Source organism: Numida meleagris, chromosome 5 (assembly GCF_002078875.1).
Source record: "Numida meleagris isolate 19003 breed g44 Domestic line chromosome 5, NumMel1.0, whole genome shotgun sequence".
Classification (NCBI taxonomy): domain Eukaryota; kingdom Metazoa; phylum Chordata; class Aves; order Galliformes; family Numididae; genus Numida; species Numida meleagris.
In genome coordinates this window covers 70,310,196-70,328,988 of record NC_034413.1, presented here as the reverse complement: position 1 = coordinate 70,328,988, position 18,793 = coordinate 70,310,196, and the positions used below count along the sequence as shown (strand labels likewise).

The 18,793-nt window shown below is 50.3% G+C and overlaps 1 protein-coding gene across 7 annotated transcripts in view; it reads right to left on the bottom strand.

Moving 5' to 3' along the window:
* Positions 217–18,793, bottom strand: part of FMNL2 (formin like 2) — a 111,687-nt gene continuing 93,110 nt past the window's right edge. For 2 of the 7 annotated variants that reach the window (XM_021399988.1, XM_021399986.1), the window contains exons 14-26: positions 17,643–17,958; positions 17,075–17,272; positions 13,151–13,275; positions 12,484–12,686; positions 11,391–11,625; positions 10,595–10,663; positions 10,337–10,417; positions 9,838–9,967; positions 9,333–9,496; positions 8,583–8,684; positions 7,995–8,093; positions 6,976–7,099; positions 217–431 (exon numbers count right to left, since the gene is read on the bottom strand). In XM_021399988.1, the coding sequence (XP_021255663.1) occupies positions 232–431; positions 6,976–7,099; positions 7,995–8,093; positions 8,583–8,684; positions 9,333–9,496; positions 9,838–9,967; positions 10,337–10,417; positions 10,595–10,663; positions 11,391–11,625; positions 12,484–12,686; positions 13,151–13,275; positions 17,075–17,272; positions 17,643–17,958 (2,046 nt within the window). In that variant the 3' untranslated portion in view covers positions 217–231. The other 5 variants (XM_021399992.1, XM_021399990.1, XM_021399989.1 and 2 more) reach the window with 5 other exon arrangements.

The window sequence follows — 18,793 nt, the reverse complement described above, 5'->3', positions numbered from 1 at the left end:
GACGGATGGAAGGACAGGCAGACAGAAGGATGCACAGATGGAAAGACTGACTATGGATGGACAGAGGGATGGACAGACAGAGCCACAACCATCCACCCCAGGTTCTGCCATATTTCTTTAGTTAAACCCTCCTAGCAACTAGCTCTGAATCGCAGCTCGCCCATAGCGTTGGCCTCTCTAAGTTTAGGACTTTAGTACTGTACTGTTCTTTGTGTATTTAGGGCGCAATACTCACCGCCCCTGATTGCTGCATGGAGCACTCACTGCACAACTGCTGCTGGGGACACGGCTGCTTTGCTGCCCTGGGCGTGCCACGCTGCGGGGCTGCTGCAGGCACAGCTGCAGGACGGGAGCCTGGGCCTCTCTGTGCGTAGCAGCGCCGAGCAATGGGGCACAGCCCCATCGAGGGGAAGAAAACGCTGCGAAAATCACTTTAAAGAGAAAGAAAGGCTGGATTACGGTGTAGTAGTGTAAATAGTTTATTTGCTCTTATGCCAGGAACAGACCAGGAAAGTAACATGAACCGCTTTTATAAAACACTTCTAATATTGCTAAGAAGCAGAGCTATTCCTAGAAAAATACGAAAGAGAACATGCCGGCGTTCCGTTCCAGTTGAATGATAAATTTTGGTCTTACATATTTTAAAAAAAAAAAAGAAATACCTTTGAGCGTAGGGAGGAGGCAGACGGAGCTCCGAGCCCCCTGCCCAGCGCTGCACCCAATGAATGGCCCCATTGGATGCTCCCCCAGCAGCAGGGCTGTGCGGAGGCGGCGGCATGTTCTCTTTGGCGGTGCGGTGTGCGGGACCGGGGGGGGGGGCTGGCGGGGGGGGTGAGCGGAGGTCAGTGCGGAAACGGAGCCCCGAACCGTCCCCCCGAGTTAAATATATAAAAACAAAAAACTATAAGTTAAAATAACTTACGATTTGTATAGCACATGCTGATGTTTTTTTTTTTTTTTTTTTTTTTTTTTTTCCTTTTTAAACACTATTTACAATATTACCCAGAGGCGGAAGTGGGAGTGAGAGAAGAAGTGTAAAAACCATAAAAAAAAAAAACGGCACCGATTTTGTAGCAAAATATCTGTACATTTAAAAACAGCTCATCGTATAACTACACATCGTCCAAGGAAAATGGGACCTTCACCAGTGGTTCACGTAAAGCACAACGTAAAAGAAAAGGGATTCAGTGGTTAAATACTATACAATAAATTTTACAATTAACGTATGGATGCGGCGATACCAGGAGGGGAAGCTGTGAGCATCACGAGCTCGGCTGCGGTCCCGCTCCTCCTCCTCCGGGCCGGACCAACGCCGGCTGCGGGGCCACGCTGCGGCCTCCGTGGGCCGTGCAGGACGCTGCTCCGTCCCTTTGGAAGCTTTCCCAATGTGACAAGAGCCTCACGGGGCGGCTGCTGAGCGCATGAGCTCCGGGGCTTCGCTGGAGCTCGATTGTCAAAGGGAGCTGTGGGGGTCACGCTGCGGACGGAACCGCGGTCGTAACGGGGCACTAACGCGACGCAGGGCGAGCCTCGGCGCTAGCAACTGAGCTGGAATGGTCCTCGGAACCCTAATACTGATTACTGAGATGTTAATACCTTAGTGCTCATTAATAAATACACTGTTACTCAGAAGTTGCCTCTAGCTGAAGAACAGGCGATGCGTTCTCCGCCCTTCCCGCGTCGTGCACCTGCAACGCACTGCGTCCCCCGTACCCCTCGTGCCTCAGCCCCGCGCTGCACAACCCAGCCCGGAACCTTACAGCCAAGGCAGGGCTCGCTGCCCACGGATCTGGTCCCCACAGTCACATCACCACATCCAGCTACGGCGCGTGGAGCCTGTACGGCGGAAAAGGGTACGGATATCTTCTCGTCGCTATTTCCCTACTAGATACACAAAGCCCTTCGATGTTCTTTTTTTTAAAAACAACAAAGCCAGTAAGTGCAGCTGAAGCCAAGGCCAGCCCTCGGCCAAGGACAGGAATGCATGTAGAAGCCCAGCAGCAGAGCACATCCAGGAGTTAGCTCTTTCCAACCCGTCGGGATCCAGGTCCGGCCGACACAACACCGACCGCTAAGTTTCCATAGAATCAAACCGAACCAAACACCCAAAAACGACACGTACTTTACTTTTTGGTTAAAAACACTGAATAACGTAGTGGTGTCAAGAGATACCCAATCAAATCGAGTCCTATTGCTTCCATTCATTTGAGCAGGTACTTCCACGGTAGGCACTTGTTAGCTACGGCTGAGCGGAGAGCCCATCGCTGACGTTCCTATGCGTTTCAAGGTGGCTGAGCCCTTTTGCGGGTAATGGGACCGTTCCCGAGGCGGTAAGGAAGGGGCGGGACGCGCGGGTGCCGCCGGCAGCCCGGCTCCGCTGCGGCCTAGCTCACATGGTGATCTCGGTGCCGTTGGCGGAGCGCAGGGCCTGGTCGTCGAAGCGACGCCGCACGCTCCTCCTCAGCGCGTCGGCCCGGCGGTACGGCTGGTTTCGAAGATCTGCGGGGAGGAAAGCGGCGCCGGTCAGCACGCACGGCCCGCCCGCCGCCGCGCGCACCGCAGGCGGGAAGGGGCCTGCTGGAAGCCAGTCAAAGCAGCTTGGGTAGCAACGGGAGGAGGGACTGCGCCCCACGAGAACAGCGAGCGGGGGCTGACGGGGCCGCAGGCGACACGCCGAGCAGCAGCTAGTGCAGGGCTGTGCTCCGAGCGCTGGGGACGCTAACGGAGCCGTGCCGCTGGGCCGGGCGTCTCCCCACCCGTGGGCAGCTCTTATTCACTAACGTTGTTTGCGTAGCCTCTAAATTCCTAAGGTGAAAGACACAGAACCAGGGAAGGGGCCTCACGGATCACCCAATTCCACCCCCGGGGCTGGGGAACCCACCCGGCTCCGGGCGGCAGAGCCAGGGCCTCCCTGCCCTGCGCTGAACGAGGCGTCGCATGCAGGATGGAACTGACTGAAGGTGAAACACAGGACACAATGGGACAAGCGCTCATCAAAACAGGCATGCATCTACGTGCCCCATCCACCCCTTCAACCATCAGAAGGCGCCCTGAGAAAAAGCAGGCGTTCCCCTGCGCCCAGCCTGCCCAACCCGAGGGGCTGCAGGGCCGGGCTGCTGCTGGGGCTGCAGGGAGAGGAGGGTGGTACTGAGCATGCCATGGAGCCAACGATGGAGAAAGCCGGCGGTGGGAGTTTAACAAAGCCCGTGTTAAGAGCGTGGTGAGGACAGGGGACTGCCTGGCTTCCTGCGCTACGGAGATGAGCTACACAGCACGCTTGGTGCACCTTACACATCATTTAGGTAGAATTTCTTTTTTGCTGGGAAAAAAAAAATAAAAATGGGTGCTTCGCTGGGGAAACCCTCCCGTGAGTTCCCTGTCTGACTTACAGCTTGCTCTAAGCCCCGCTCCCCAACTCCTCAGCCCCCAGCAGAGGCCGCCTGTGCTGCCCTGTGCCCTCAGCCTCCGCTGTCCATCGCTGGTGCCCCTCCCACGGCCACAGCACCACGCACCCGCAGGGCACCGGGCAGCAGGAGCTGGGTGCTCAGCCAGGGAGCTACGGGCTGAAACAACCCGGGACAAGGGCGCCTACCTCGGGCTCAATTTGGAAGAGAAAGGGCCAAAATTGAAAGAGCGGGAAGGTGGTGAGCAGCCAGCAGCTCAGCAACCCCCTGCCACACAGAGGTGGGAACCAACGGGCTGAATGGCTGCTGCCTTCAGGCCCTCACCAGCACTACGCTCAGCCACAGCTACCACCAGGCTTCGGGCATACAGGGAGAGGAGGAAGCTAAGTAAAAAGTGATGCTTGCCAGCTCTGTGTATCCTCCACCACCGGTGTGCTAGAAGAAATCCTTACCCTCGAGTGAACATTTGGAAATTTAGTGATATTATTCTTCTTTAGGGCTAAACAGAAAAAAAAACAAACACAAAATGATGGTTAAGTAAAAAATGGGATGGAAAATGGAGAGCAAGTCAACTCAGCGTTCAAAAATGGCAGGCGTGTTAGCCAGCAGAGCGAGAGGAGGGGTGAGGCTAAGGCCACGACAGGTTAGAAGAGAGGAAAGGACACGAGGGCCACCCTTCCCTCTCGCTACCCAAATTCCAAGCTGCTTTGAAGATTGGCTCCAGGAAGATAAATACAGCAATTAACTTGAAAGAGCAAATAACCGTTGAGCTGATGACAGTTTGCAATTTTATTAGAAGCATTCATAAAAATACATACTGCGAAGTGAACACTGTTGTCTTCTTAAGCCATCCGTCCTTAATCCAAGACAACAGTGTTAAGAGACATGCGGGGTTAAGCACGCCCTCCCGACACCTCACACCACACGATGCACGCTGCCCAGTTCCATGCCAAGCTTTGCCCCGTGCCCATAGCTGTGGGCTGGCACAGCCCAGCCCTGCCACCTCCCACCCGCGCCGTTACGAAGCCCACGGCACCGCGCCGGCCTCCGAGAGGATTGGCTAAAACTCAATTCTCGTTGCCGGTTTTATTTCGGATAAAAGTTGGCATGGAACTGAAAAAGTTAAATGTGGATGCGAACAAATGAGAGAAGATTTACTCCATTCCATGTCTGACATGCAAACGTGCAGGCAAGGGTTAGAAAGGCCAAAACGATGCCCCTCGGAGAGGGGACACGTCACCACAGATAACCCTTCCAAGGCAGAAAGCAAAGCCCAAGAAAGTCCCACCGAAGTCATGCAGACAGAGTTCCCTCTGGCTTACAGCTCAGTTACTACATGCAGACTACTCGGGTACATGTGCATACAGGGAAAGATCTGTAGCCAGCAGAGATGACATAGAAAAGCCAAGTGAACGGTCACGGTACGACTGCGTTTGGCCTAAGCCTTGTCCGTCCCACGGAGCCTGCACCAAATGTACTGTGACTTCCACCACTTGCTGTTCTATGGCATTTGTCACGAGGGTTAGTGATGCCTTTGAAACGCGAGGATGGGCAAAAGCATCAGACACAGTCGATGGGATGAAATAAAACGTTACTGAAACACAACGCATGCAACAAAGGTGACATCGGTACGACTTCAGGCGGACGCTGGACATTGCTATACACTCAACATTCACATGATCCCGGCTGAGGTCCATACAAATGGAGAAGTGTCAAAAATCTACAGCAACCTTTTTTTTGTCTAAGAGCATCAGGTGTGAAAGAGGAATAGTTTAGTAATGGAATTCCTCAGTGAGAACAGGTTCGCAGAAAAACCGAGAGCCCCGCTTGGCGGTTCGAGCTGTAAAGGGCACAGTCTTCAGCACTGCATGGGAATAACAGCCAAACAAACAGAGCAGTGAGAAGCACAGATCGACGGCATTAGTACACGGTTAGCGCTTGGTTAAGGACAACCGGGAACACTTCTGCACCTTCCAAGCGACTCGTGACACTGCAGTGCAGCAGGATTTGGTCACGGGGCACTTTCAAGTCCCTGAATATCTGTTTCTTACAGCGTGCAGTGTCTGATGGTTTTGGAAGACTACCGCTCAATGTGAAGGCTATGGCTGCAGAAGAGCGTGGCTCCGGACGCTGCCCTGTTCCCATCCCGGCCAGCAGGGCCTCCCCGTGCACCTGAGAGGCACCTGCCAGCGTCAAGTGACGCTTCTGATTACTGCCGTGCCGCTGGACCGGCTCTCGCACGCCGCATCCAAGTGACCTCAGTTCAACCTGACATTCTGTGCCCTGTGTGTCACTGCGCGGCCCGAGGCCCCGGGACAGCGCGCAGCAGGAGGGGCTGGGCACCACAGGGGATGGTTGGGTTGGCTGAGCCTGGCACGCCTGCACGGGGCTGCACGCAGGCTGCCATCGCTCGCACCATCTGTTTCCCCCACGGAGCAGGAGAGCCACTTCACCAACTACACCGGCTTCCAGGAGCCCAAAGGAGTTGCAGAAGCAGAAGCGATTAGATAGTACAGCAAGTCTGCCTCTTACACGGAGAATATTATCTTAGGAATCTATTGATCAAACCTTAAAAAAGAGCTGTGAAAGCTTCACCGAGAGCATTTCAGCCCTCTCATGTAGCTGGGCAAAAATTCACCAGCTTTCCTCACTGAGAGGTAAAGCAGCTCTCCTCCCAGAGGGAAGAAACGATGTGACAAACATTCAGGAGACAGCCAAGGCAATCCTGCCCGAAGACTGTTTTTCTGACTTTCCGTGCAACAGAAATCAGTTACTGTCAAGATATCGAAGCGTGGAAGTCTTGCTCCTTCCACACCACAGGTACAGAACGTGCACTAAAATCCAAGCACCTCAACCAGAGCAGTGGCACAGCCCAAAACGACCTGGCTGCTGAGCACAGCACGACTCAGAGGACAGCTCTGTCACACAACGCCCCAGCTGACAGCGGGTTCTGCAGCCCTCCCTGCAGCCCTATGGTGGTGATCAGGGCAGGCTTCTGCCAAACTGAAAAGCAGTATAAAACCAGAAGCTGCTCAGGGCCAGCAATCATTTGGGTTTGACTAAACGATTTCCTGTAAGCGTGCAATAATGTGGTGCAACTACTGCTAGTACATTTTAATGAAAATGCAGGCTCTTAATAATGTTAAACATCTGTCATTCATTCCAGTTATGGGAAAGTAAAGATTTCTGGGAAAGATCTGCACGGCATGCATATCCCCACCGGAATATCTGCTGAGATCTGAGCTGCCTACTCTAGAGACCAGAGACCAAGTGCATCCCAACATGCTGGAAGAGAAGAGGTAAGAAACAGCACGTGCCCAAGGTCTGCGCTTGTGACAAACACGGGCAGCACCGACAGTGAACACACAAAGGGAGGTTACTGGGCTTTGTTTGTTACAAACCCTTAGCAAAACTTACTATAATTGATTCACATCATGTAAACCATTTCCTAAGCTGTGCTGCTGTAGCTCTAACAAGAAGCACGTAACGCACTCGTGATAGCTATCAGGCAGATACACATTTTTAACCTTGGTGAAAGGGCCTCTGAGATGATGGAACAAAAGGGCTTTACCTGTTATGATGTCTTCAATAGCACCGTCCTTCCCTTCGTACACATGCCTGTTATCCTTGACCTGCCGCCTCCTGAGCTCTGCAATTAGCTCTTGCTGCTGTCTCTTTGTTTTATGCGAAGGAGACTGAAAGCAAAGAAGAGAGGGTTTGTAAGGATTTGTAAGGATCTTCCCTCCGGTTCCTCTGTCTGAAATACCAGGTGACCCCTCTTGCAGCAATCAACCCCAGGAACTGCCACCTTTCTGCCCAGTTTTGCAAGCCCAGGAAAACACAAGGGCACGGTGAGCTGCGGTCCTAAGGGTGAAGGCCAGAGTTACAAGCTAACCTGGCTGCCAAGCTGTTTCTCTTTCTTAGGTTTGCAACTCAGTTCTAAGCCTTCTCCTCACTTGGAACTGAGACACCAACCCTTCTCCTCCAAGCAGCATTAAGAGAAGGAGGAGAACAGGCTTTCCATCTGACAGAAAACCCCTGGCTGGGATTAAGGGCTCCTGTGAAGCACGAGAGCTGCGTGAAGCAGCTTCAGTCAACACAGCAGCCATTGTAGCTGTGGCAAACCTCCAGCACATCTAAAGCATTCACTCAGGGAAAAAAAGAAAGAAAAGGTCAAGAAAATTCCTAGCAAGTGGTAACGTGGGGCAGACTCCTGCTGGCATGCTCAAACAGGAGAAGATCTGGAGATCCCTGCAAGCAACAGGGGCTCCACACAATGAGGACAGATGGGATTTTAGACAGGTAAAAAGCCAAAATAGGAAAAAAATGTGGCCAACAGCAACACGGCCTAGGTGACTTTCTGTCTCTTTAGTTTTTCTGAATTTTGCAACCTTCAAAGCAGAATGACTGTACACTTGGGTTCTTTTAGTCTATTTCAGCTTTCCCCACAAAAGGAGAAAACTTCCAGAGATCACAATTCTGGGCAGCTCTAAGTCTGGGCAACTCAAGCTCTGCACAGAGCTGCAGGTTCCAAGCTGTCAGGAAAACCAGATGAACACATCCTGCCTGCACGGCCTATCTGCTCCGTACCTTTTGGTCCTGTTGCTCCATCATCGCTTCCTGTTCCATAAGTTTTTCCATTAAGGCCTGTTCCTGCTTTTTTCTCAACTCGTTCTCTTCTTCTGCTTGCTATTTATCACACACACACACACACAAAAGAAGACCCAACAAGTTATAGCTTCAAATCACTGCAAGGAATCTGAATGTCACAAATGAATGACACTAGCACTTCCTGCCACAGGACTTTCCAAGGAGGCAAACTGAGGGTGTAGCAATTTAGCTAAACAAAGTCTGAAACAAATGGGCTGGGAGAGACCTCCCAAGGTCACACAAAGCACCCCGGGCCCAAAGGACCTGCACTCAGGGTTAAGGGTGAGAACTTTAACCTCACAGACATCCCGTTTCTGAGGACTCCTCCAGAGTTTCAGACAGCTGTGCCGTCTTTCAGCCCTGAAAATAATCCCAAAACAACTATTTGTGCGGCCTTGGGCTGGGGCTGATGTGCTCACGTTGCACAAAGCTAGAGGGAGCTACAAGCTGTGCTGCTGGGAACCTTGAGACAACAGATGGCAAGCCATGCTGAGAACAACAAGAGAAGGGGAGGATGCTCCTGCTTACCTTGTAGGCCTTCACGAATCGGACAAACACCGGGAAAAAAACGGAGGGGGGTGTTGTCTTTGGATTCTCCCCAAAGTACTTCACAGCATCATCAAAGGCATCCTACAAAAAGCACATATTTCAAGATACATTCACCAGCCATTACCGCAGAACTCAAAGTATAGGGTCGACATTTTCTCGAAGTGGGAACTCTTGGCTGGCACCGGCACACCTACACCTGGCACGTGGACAGGAGCAAACACACAGAACTGCACCTGTGATGTATATAAAAGCAAGCCCTTGCCATGACATGCTGCTATTCACTTGTGGGCTAAAGCCAGCCTCAAAAGCGAGTAGGAGGGTTTGAACCAGAGAGTTTGTCAAGAAGAACATCTGTAGGGCTGTCACCAAGCTCACAGAGGTAAGACATATCTGCAGCTAGAAGAAAAATTACTGGAAAAACACCACCACAAGCAATTAACCTAAGGCTGGCCTCACCACGAAGGAGAAAAAACGAGTGGTAAGAATATGTGAGGGTAACATCGTGGGAGAATTTTTTTTTTATACACCATGACAGAATGACAGATCCTTGTTCCACGAGCAATGCACGTTTTATACATTCAAATCAGAACAGAGGAGAACCATGGAGACTGTGCCTCTTCACTCAAACCCCGCTTCAGACTAACTCAGCGTCAGCAGAAAACACCCCGTGTACGTGCAGAGCATGCTCTGCTTCTCCGAGTCATTCAGACCCCGAGAATGAAGAAATACCTGGGCAATTTTGGCATCATCCTGCAGCTTCTTCAGCTTTCCTTCATTGTTCTGAATGAACTCCTTCAGCATCGTGTTGTGGTCATGCATGGTGTACTCGCGCTTCGTCAGATCCAGGCCTCTCTGGAGCTCCTTCACATCCAAGAGGACGTTTTCTAGAGACACTAGGAAATAAAACAAAACTGTTGAATCGCTCCTGCTGTGCAAATGCCCAACCCACAGCATGACCAGCTCCCCACTACAAAGTGTTCACAACCACAGCAGTGGCTGCCACTGCCCTGCATCAGGCACGGGAGGTCACTGCTTTGACAGTGACAGCACGGATCCCTGGTGTGTGTGCTAGGTCAGGCAACCCAGTGGCACCAAGTGTCTTCCCCTAAATTGGCTCTGCTACCACACTGCTAGACAGCACTGAAACCAGCTGGTTTTATTCCTAGGATGGTCCGAGTGGGAAAGCACTCAGAGCCCAACAGGTACGCTAAGGACACGGCCGTGGTTACAGTACCTGCAGCAGCCTTCTCCACGTAATGAAGTTCATTGTAAAAGAGGGATACGTGCTGGTACTTCTCCTTGACAACATTAGAAATATAGTGCAACAGGGTTTGTTTTCGGTCTGTTGACTTTGTTTCTAAGAGCTGGAGAGAAAAAAGCAACGAGATTGCTGGGTTAAGGTGCAGCAGACGCCAAACAAATTGACTGAAGTGGTGTTGGTTTTTCCCGAACGTTTCTCCATCTGATAGAGACGGCTGTGAAGGCTCACGTAAGTGTTTAGTGGTGGTTTTCCACTGTGGTCTGAGGATCTGTGGCCTTCTCCTGAGGGGCTGCCAAAATGCTGGTAAGGGTGATTTCATGCAGAGTGCAGGGAAGCGCATTCCCTGACCGGCACGCTCTGCTGCCTCTACCAGCTGGGAAGCACCGACGAGCCCCGAGCAGCCAGCAGCCACTCTCCATTTACAAGAAATGCATTTCAGCTCGTGTCCCCTCATCACCTCTGGTTTACTCACCAGGTCTAGACTCTGTAGCTTAAATCCATACACCGCTCCTCGCTTACTGCTGTTCATGTAGTTACCGAGAGCCAAGATGATCTGCCAGAGCAGAACAGAGCAGAGCGTGAATTTTCAGGGCAAATGCACAACAGTTCAGAAACCACTGAAAGGAGTTTCACTGAAAGGAGAGTTTGTATGCAAGCATCCTCGTGCACTTTCAGTACACATAAGGGGATGCACTGGTGAGTGGTCAAACACAACCAAAATCAGACCTACCTCCAGTATTTTCTTAAGCTTTTGGGATGACTTTATTGAGACAGATGCAGCTATTATGGCGTGAAGTTGCTGCAAGTAAACACAGGGAGAATTTCAGTTAATGCACAACAAACCCAAAAGTAAAATTAAATTCAAAACACTTCCATACTTAAAAAAAAAAAAAAAAAACACTTGTTTTCGATCCACACAGTGTGCCCTAGCATGAATTCTATCCTGTCCTGGCACGTCAGGATTTGAAAAAATTAATTTGCACTGCAGATTTCTAACACTCAGATGTGGTTGAGGAAAACTGTATTTATATTTCAGTCCTTATGACTGTGAAAGATGCATGAGACTCACTTCAAAGAGCTCTCAGACCAGCACTGACAGTAATTTTCCCTGATGGTACAAACAACTAGATTTTCATTTAGACTGGTTTTAAACTTCTACAGGGTAAATAAATAGGACTATGTGGAGCAGCCTGGGTACAAGCTCCCATACAAGCAGTGCCTGGCATCTCTGAGTCACTGATACATGAAAATATATCTAGAAAAGCACTTCTTCATTCATACAATTGTTTCTCATTCTGCCTCTGTGAGAACTCAGAATGACTCCATGACACTCAAACCATCACCGTCTTAGGAAAACTAAAATCTCTACAACCTGCACTGACTGCCCCGCGCCAGCACACGGCTGCATCGTGCCCTGCAAGCCTGACTTGCACCACAGACAGCAGTTCCCACAGGGAGGGAGGCTGAACACCCAGACACCATTTCCCCCACAGCTAACCCATCTCCAGGGGCCGTCTCCCACTCACCGGGGTCAGCATCTGGATGCTTTCGGCAAAGTTGCCTATGAAGGCCATAATGGTCATCTTCTGCATCAGCCTCTCGATCTTGCTGAACTGCATCATGAAGCGGTCTTCGTCGGACAGGTTCTCGATGGGTTTCCTCTCCCGCTCGTAGAGCCGCAGCACCTTCACCTCGTTCTCGGTGGGCAGGAACCTCATGAGGCACTCAACAAAATCCACTGGCAGCGTTTTCAGGTCAAACCTATGCGATAGGAAGACAGACAATGGCCTCACGTTGTGCCAGGGAGGCTCAGGTTGGATATTAGGAACAATTTCTTCTCCTAAGAGCCGTCAGGCAGCTGCACAGGCTGCCCAGGGAGGGGGTGGGCACCGTCCCTGGGGGTGTCCCAGAGCCGTGGACACAAGCCTGCCCATGAAGCTGCCTGCACATAAAGACGTTAACACGCTTACTGTGCAGAGACAGCACGGACACAAGAGCTGATGTGAATGCTGCTGCTTGGCACCTTGCTTCTGTTTCCAAAGAAGGAGCGGCACAGCTGGAGGGCTGGAGCTGGGAGGCTGGGTCCGTACCCCGCAGGATGGGGCACAGCAGAATCCCATGCTGCAATCATGCTCGGACACACCTGTATCACATTTGGGTTTGGCAATGCGTGGGGCGATTACACAAACCTCACTGCATGCAAAACGCTTCCAGTGCACTTGGACTAAACTTGTGCTTTGTGGAGCAAGCTGCAAGAGCTGCCTCTTTCTGATGCTCTGCTTTTGGAGTGTTCATTAGAACAAAAAGTACCGAGTACATCGAAGGAGAAATTCGGTACGCAATGGCAAACTGTGGATGAACACGAATTAGCTTCTTTAATGAAACGTGTGTTAATTTGTTAAGCCCATATAGTGATAGAGCGACACAAAACTGCAAGTTAACATACCGTAGTACAAGGGAACCCGATTTGTGGGAATTCAGATTGGTTCCATCCTTACTTATGGATTTTTTCCAGATGCAAAAACATTTACATCAACTGCCAATTCAAAGCCATTCCACTTCCCAAAACCCACAGTAAATCCTGAGTATGATTTCTTTGCTGACAAGCGTTTTACTTACACGTGAATGGCTTTGCAGATTTCATCCGCCGTCTTTCCAGCTTTCCTTAAAGTGATGGCAAGATTTTTGGCCCTGTTTGCATCCAGTAACGTGACTTTGTTCGACCCTTTCTGAGTTATTTTTTGCTTGCTTGAAGTAAGATCAATGGCAGGACCTTGGGCTTTTGTTTTGAATATTTCTTCAAATTCATCCACGTTTAAATCCTAAAAAGGAAAGAAAATGATTTATCCCTCCCACAGCAAGTATTAAATCCCACAATGCCCAGCATTGTACCAGACCTGCAGTAAGACCCTGTGGCTGCTGTGGCTACAGCAGAGTTCTTCAGGCAGGGGTTGCACAGCGTAGTAAACACACGCTCCTGAGTCAGTAATCAGGAAATTTGGCCTCCAGCCCCAAGAGCCCTACACACGTTCAGAAGCTCAGGCAAATATTCATGTTAGCACTCAGACTTAATCCAGCCACGTGCATCTACATCACGGCACCGGGACCATGCAGCACCTGAGTGCTCAGCCCTACTCTGGGCTGCTTTAAGGCCTCTTTCCCTGGTACACTGGCACACACCAGCCTAACCCCTAGCTGTCAGCCAGAGTCTCTCTCTGCAAAGGCCAACACTGATTGGAGTCGTGGATGGAAATGGGAGGCGGAAGGCAGCAAGCAGTGCTCATACCTCCAGGATCCTTTCGTCGTCTATTTCGTTGAAGACCGTCCCGTTGATCTGGTTGGGTTTGAGGGCGACCCAGTTGAACACCGGCATGCGGAACTTGGTCTTGATCGGCTTCTTGATTTTCACAGCTAAAGACACCAAAGGAAAGGAAATGATCAACTCCCCGACAGCTGAAAAACACCCCACGTGCCCAGACCGCGGTCTCTAGAGTTGGCATTCCAGCACTGGAGGAAGAACTGGCCAGAGCTAAGTGATCACCCTGAGAAGCCTGAAAAGATCCTGCTGCCTTAACAGGCAGGCAGTGCAGAGAGACTTTTATCCAGCCCTCCGGCTGCTTCAGCACAGCGTCTGCAGAATGGGACTGAACGCCAGAGGCTGTGAAAGCTACACAAAAGGAAATGTGTTATTACTTTTATTGCCCCACGTTGTCTGGGCTGCTTTAAAAGCCCATGCTATTTTTAAACGCTAAAGAAAATGGATGGAGCAGCCAAATTTAACCCTGTCCTGCTGGCTGCGGAGCCCACCTCGGCGTCAGCTGGTGCACGGCCATGCACATGCAGCCCAAACCCAGCTGCTAACAGCAGCACAGCAAGCAGCGCCATCCACGTCAATGAAGGCATGGTAGCCTCAGCCTTCAGCAACAGCCAGAGCTGCCAGCTGAGGACACGTCTCCGTCGCTGAGGTGGAGGGAGGATGCGTCGCTGGCAGTAGATGCATCGCAAAATTCCATCCAGAATAGGTGACAAGAAGGAAAAAAGCTCCTTTCCCAAGGTTTCACTGCTGCAATGGGGCAGTGCTCCCTCAGAGGGGTCAGGGCTGTCTTTGAAAGCCAAAATAGGGGGTTGCAGCACACATGAGCTTTCACACGGTCGAAATAATGGGTTTCATCTTTTCAGGTCATGCAGAATTAGTGTTTCAGTAACCTACACAGAGAAGCTACAGAAACTACTCTCATTAATCAGCGAGCAGAGTACAAAAAGTAACATCGGAGCAAAGAAAACAACTTCATTCCTATTCCTAACAGATCTGGAGGGTGCACGAACATTTTTGGTAATTCAGTGCTCAGTTCCTTGTACACTGATGAAAACACATGGTTGTTAGTTGCTGCAAATTCAGGATCTTCATTGCAGTGATCAATCAATGTGTCTCTCCAAAATCTCAGTAAAGAAACCATTTCTTTCCAAGCTGCAAACAGCAAATAGAAGCCCTCGTTCCTTCATCTCCAGTGCTGGAGAAAAGAGCCCCTTCCCTGCGAGCAGGGCCAGGCAGGGACAGCAACCCCACACCCTGCATCCCGACCCTCCCACCCAGCTCTGGGCTCACTGCACCCCCCAGCAGGTTTGCATCTCCCAAAGGTGGGGATGATCTGATCTGCGTTTGACTTAGCTTGCTCCAATGAAGTCCTGACTGCTGCCTACCCTGCATCCACAGCGGGCAGAATCCTGCTAGCTATTTGATGCTAGATAGAGATGCTAGATTATTTTCTCCTCGATTTCAGAAGATGCTTTCCCAGCTTGCAAAGCACTTGAGCAAATAACTATTTTACCTAAAGATTACGTATGTTTTTGCCATGACAGACAACCTGCTTCAGGGCACAGCCTCCTGTTGTGCACCAGAACCAGGTGAATGCTGAAAACACCTCACTTTGTCCTACCACTTCTAAAGCAACAGTTGAGTTGTGTGTCTACGTACATTCCAAGTCATGCTCATTTTGCAGGGACACTGCAAAGAACAAATTCCTGTCAAGAGAATTTGCTCGAAACAAATAACTGTGAGTAACAGGGAAGATGCACAATAAATATTCAGCTTGAAAGTCTGAATATTTTGAGAAATATATTTATCCAACTGGAAGACACGAACACACATGATCAACTTCTGCTCACTTAAACCAAATGGTTTTACTCTTTGTACAACGAATGTGTTTAATCCTGAGTAACTCCTAAAATAAAGATATTTTTTTTCCCAAGCTAAAACACCCGTGAAAAACACATCTTCATCTCATGCATACATTAGAATAGATTAGTAACTGCTCCCGGGTTATTTCAGGACAGGAAAGGAAGCTAACTGCCTCGTGGGCCAGCTCCCACTGCAGCTGAACAAAATGCCTTCAAAATCTCCTTCCTTCTCCCTTACCGAAACATGCTGTCAGCTGGCAAGGTGACGTCCTCAAGAACTGCACTGCTCAGGGCAGCACAGTGGGGACGCAGTCATGGCTGGAGGACAGCCCAAAAGAAGCCACATCTTAATTACGTGCTGAAGTGCTTTGCTGGATCGGGGCCTGGGAGAGGCCAAATCCTGCTGGCTGGCAGCAAACCCAAAGCTAACGCATGCCTTGTGTCCAGCAACCCCTCTGCACCCGCCTCGGCCCTCCCACCACCTCCTGGACTGGCACACACGGTCACGGGCACACACAGGACACAGCAAAGCAGGACAGAGGGAAAGGGGAGAAAGTAGTTAAATACTTAGCAGAAAGCAACCTACAGAAGAGCTTGATCGGCCCATCTTACCAGGAAGCAGAAAGAATGGAGAAAAACATGTTAGCAATGGTCAGAAGAGCAGGATTTATCACTGCATCCATTTCCCCCCCAACCCAGAAGGGTCCTGCCCCGAGAAACATTACTTGCTATGTAACCAGTTTATCAAGAAAAGGTGCTTTCATTTTCCCTTTCAGTTCTAACCCACTATAAAATGCCCATCCTGCCTATGGGCATGTCCCACCACTACCATGGCCACGTCAAGCATCCCCTGCCATCAGCCTCTGCATACATATCTGGGTAACGTTCTGGATACTCAGCTGTTTTTTAAACATTCTGCAGTCTGACATACTGCCCCAGCACCCCAGTCCAAGTGAAAAGCTGGCAGCAGAAACCAGAGGGGCATTTTAAACCTCTCTGATACAACCTCTCCTTGCAGCACATGCTAAAGGGCACGACAAAAATCAAGCCAGCAGCTTCAGGTTGAAAAAGCAGCAAGAAAGAACACAGCTCAGACCACAGATACAGTGATGCCATCCCCTCCATGGGTCCCTCCCAGCCCATCAGCACAGCAAGCTGCAGCACAGCCGGGCAGAAGGGCGCACCTGCCTGCCAGCATTCTGCTTTGCTGCCCCAGCCATGGGGCCACTGAGCTCTGCGTGCTGCAGAACCACTGTGCTGCTCTGCAAAACCCATCGGGGAGAGGTTAACCTGTAACCTCAACCACACTTCATCTTCTGTTCTTTTTCCCTTTTTTTTTTTTACATTATTTTAATCTACTCTGGGACCCTCTGCCTCCTCTTCCTGATGCTTTTTCCTTTCAGAAGAAATTTTAAAGGCTGGAATACTTTATCAGCTTTTCAAAAAAAAAAAAAAATAATAACGAAAGAAAGAAAAAAGCTATTAATAAGAGCTCTTCAGTCTCTCTTTCTGGAATCATAATGTGCTCTCAAGATTTCCTGGAGGGGAAGGAGTGTGACACCAATTAACAGTCATTTGCTGCACGGGATGCTTGGCGTAGGATAGAGAGTACATAAAAACACAATTAAAGACGGTCAGGAAACTTTCCTTCCGTCCAAAACATGACAAAAGCTTGCCATTCTTCTGCACAGATTTTTCTTCATCGTGTGCTGAGAAGAAATCAAAACCATGAAGTTCTGCATTTTTGCTCGCTTTAAGCCAAAAATGATCACGTTCGAAAAATATTTTTGGCAGCGGCTTCAGTTTCACTGAAGAAGCTATCTCCTACAGATCAAACCAAATCTGTTTAATTGAGAAATCAGCTTTCCTTTCACGAACCCCTCTAAGTATAATACCAGACTGAGATGACGAGTATTACCTCGAGGCCTAAGAGAAAAGAACTCCCACCTCAGCATCCTGCCCCCTCTAGTCAGCGTGCCCTCACGCTGTGAGCAGCACTCTGCGTGCCGGGCAGACACACGGGGTGCTTTACCTGCAAGCCCTGAGTTGAAAACCACGGTGGGAGAGGCGGCGCCGGGCAGGGGGGGTGCTGACGGCGGGGGCGGTGGGGGCAGCGGGGCGGCAGGAGCCGTGTCCAAGGCGGGACCTGGCAGCGGCGGCGCTGGGGGCGGAGGTGGAGGCGGTGGTGGCGGTGGAGGTGGCACCGGCACAGTTACAGGGCCATTTTGCACTGTGGAAAGGAGAGGAGAGAAGGGGTCCTGTGGTGAACAGGAACCAACATGGCACAAGCAGATGCGGAACAACTCCCAGCGGGGCCCACTACCCTCCCTGCCCCACTCCGCACCTCTCCGCCCAGCCACTACACCGACCCTTCACCAAATCACCTCAGCGTACAAACACGGGAGGAAACCACCCTCGCGAAGGAAGTTAGTACTTTTCAATGCTTAATTCAGAGCTCAGAAATGGATCAGACAAACAAGGTCTGCAACCTTTTTTTTTTTGGCATTTTTTCAGCGTAAGGCCACTGTGACTGACCCCGGAATAACAAACCACCTCCAGATCACAGCCAGCATGTGTTCTGGGGACAAGATGCTCCTTACCTGCTTCAGATGCTGCTGCTAAGGCTGGTAATGGTGGTGGAGGTGGTGGCAGTGGTACAGAAGATGCAGCTCCAGCAGTTGGTGTGACACATGTGCCAGCCGCAGCCTCTGCCCCCGCCGGCACCATCCCAGAGGCCAGAGCCACGGGAAGAATCGAGATGTCACCATCGCCTTTCTTCTGGATCTTAATGGTCCCCTGCTTCTCCAGTTCGTGAATCTTTTTCTCCAGTGTTGACTGTCGCTGGATGGCTTCCTCTTTTTCCTTCACCATTTTTCTCAAGGTGTGAACCTGGCTGTTTGCATCCTTGTAGATTTCCTGCAAACGCCACAGAAACGAGCGATTTGCATTTGTATGCGTAAAACAGAATACCAACATCAGAAACAGAAGGGAGCCCCACGCCAGACTGTGCACTGTGCCAGGCATCATCTAAGGAGGCATTTTCATGCAAACCATACATCTTCATGGGTAAGGAAGAACTTGTTTTATATGTTTTTCCCACGCCAGCATTAAGGCTGCGTGCAGTACTGAGCCCTGTGAGAAATCTCATCAGGTAGCAACACCCGGGGACACACAATTTCTGATTGCTACTTTTTTTTTGTTTTTTATAATGTCTCCATTTCTTATGTTAATCTTAAATATACAGAACAGGTATGCTACCTCAATTTCTCCTCTAATACAGAGTATTGGATGCCTTGCTGGTTGCTCTGCCTATGAGCAGATGTTGACCCATAGAGGGAAGTAGGAACAGAGCTCCTGACCTGGAGGGGAGATTGTATCTGCAAGCAGGCATGGCAGACATTCAGAAGAAACCCTAGAAACCAGTCGTGCTTTGGGACAACACTTAGGGTGAGGTTAGTTAATATTACATTAATAATTTCTGTTATTAAAATAGCATACCAAGAAATAATGTCTGGATTGTACACAGAAAGCAGGTTGTGCTAGATGCTTCGCAACCGAAGTCTGAAAGACTACAGTTCTACCCTGAACTCCTCTCCAAAGCCAACCACATGTGCATAACTCAACCAGAAACACTACAGACCTGGGCAATACGACGTACTCGTCTAGTTCACTGATTTGCTGGCACATTCAGAGAGTTAAAAGCCCATCTTTGAGAGCACAGACAAGTCATTCTACTTGAAACCTGTCCTGG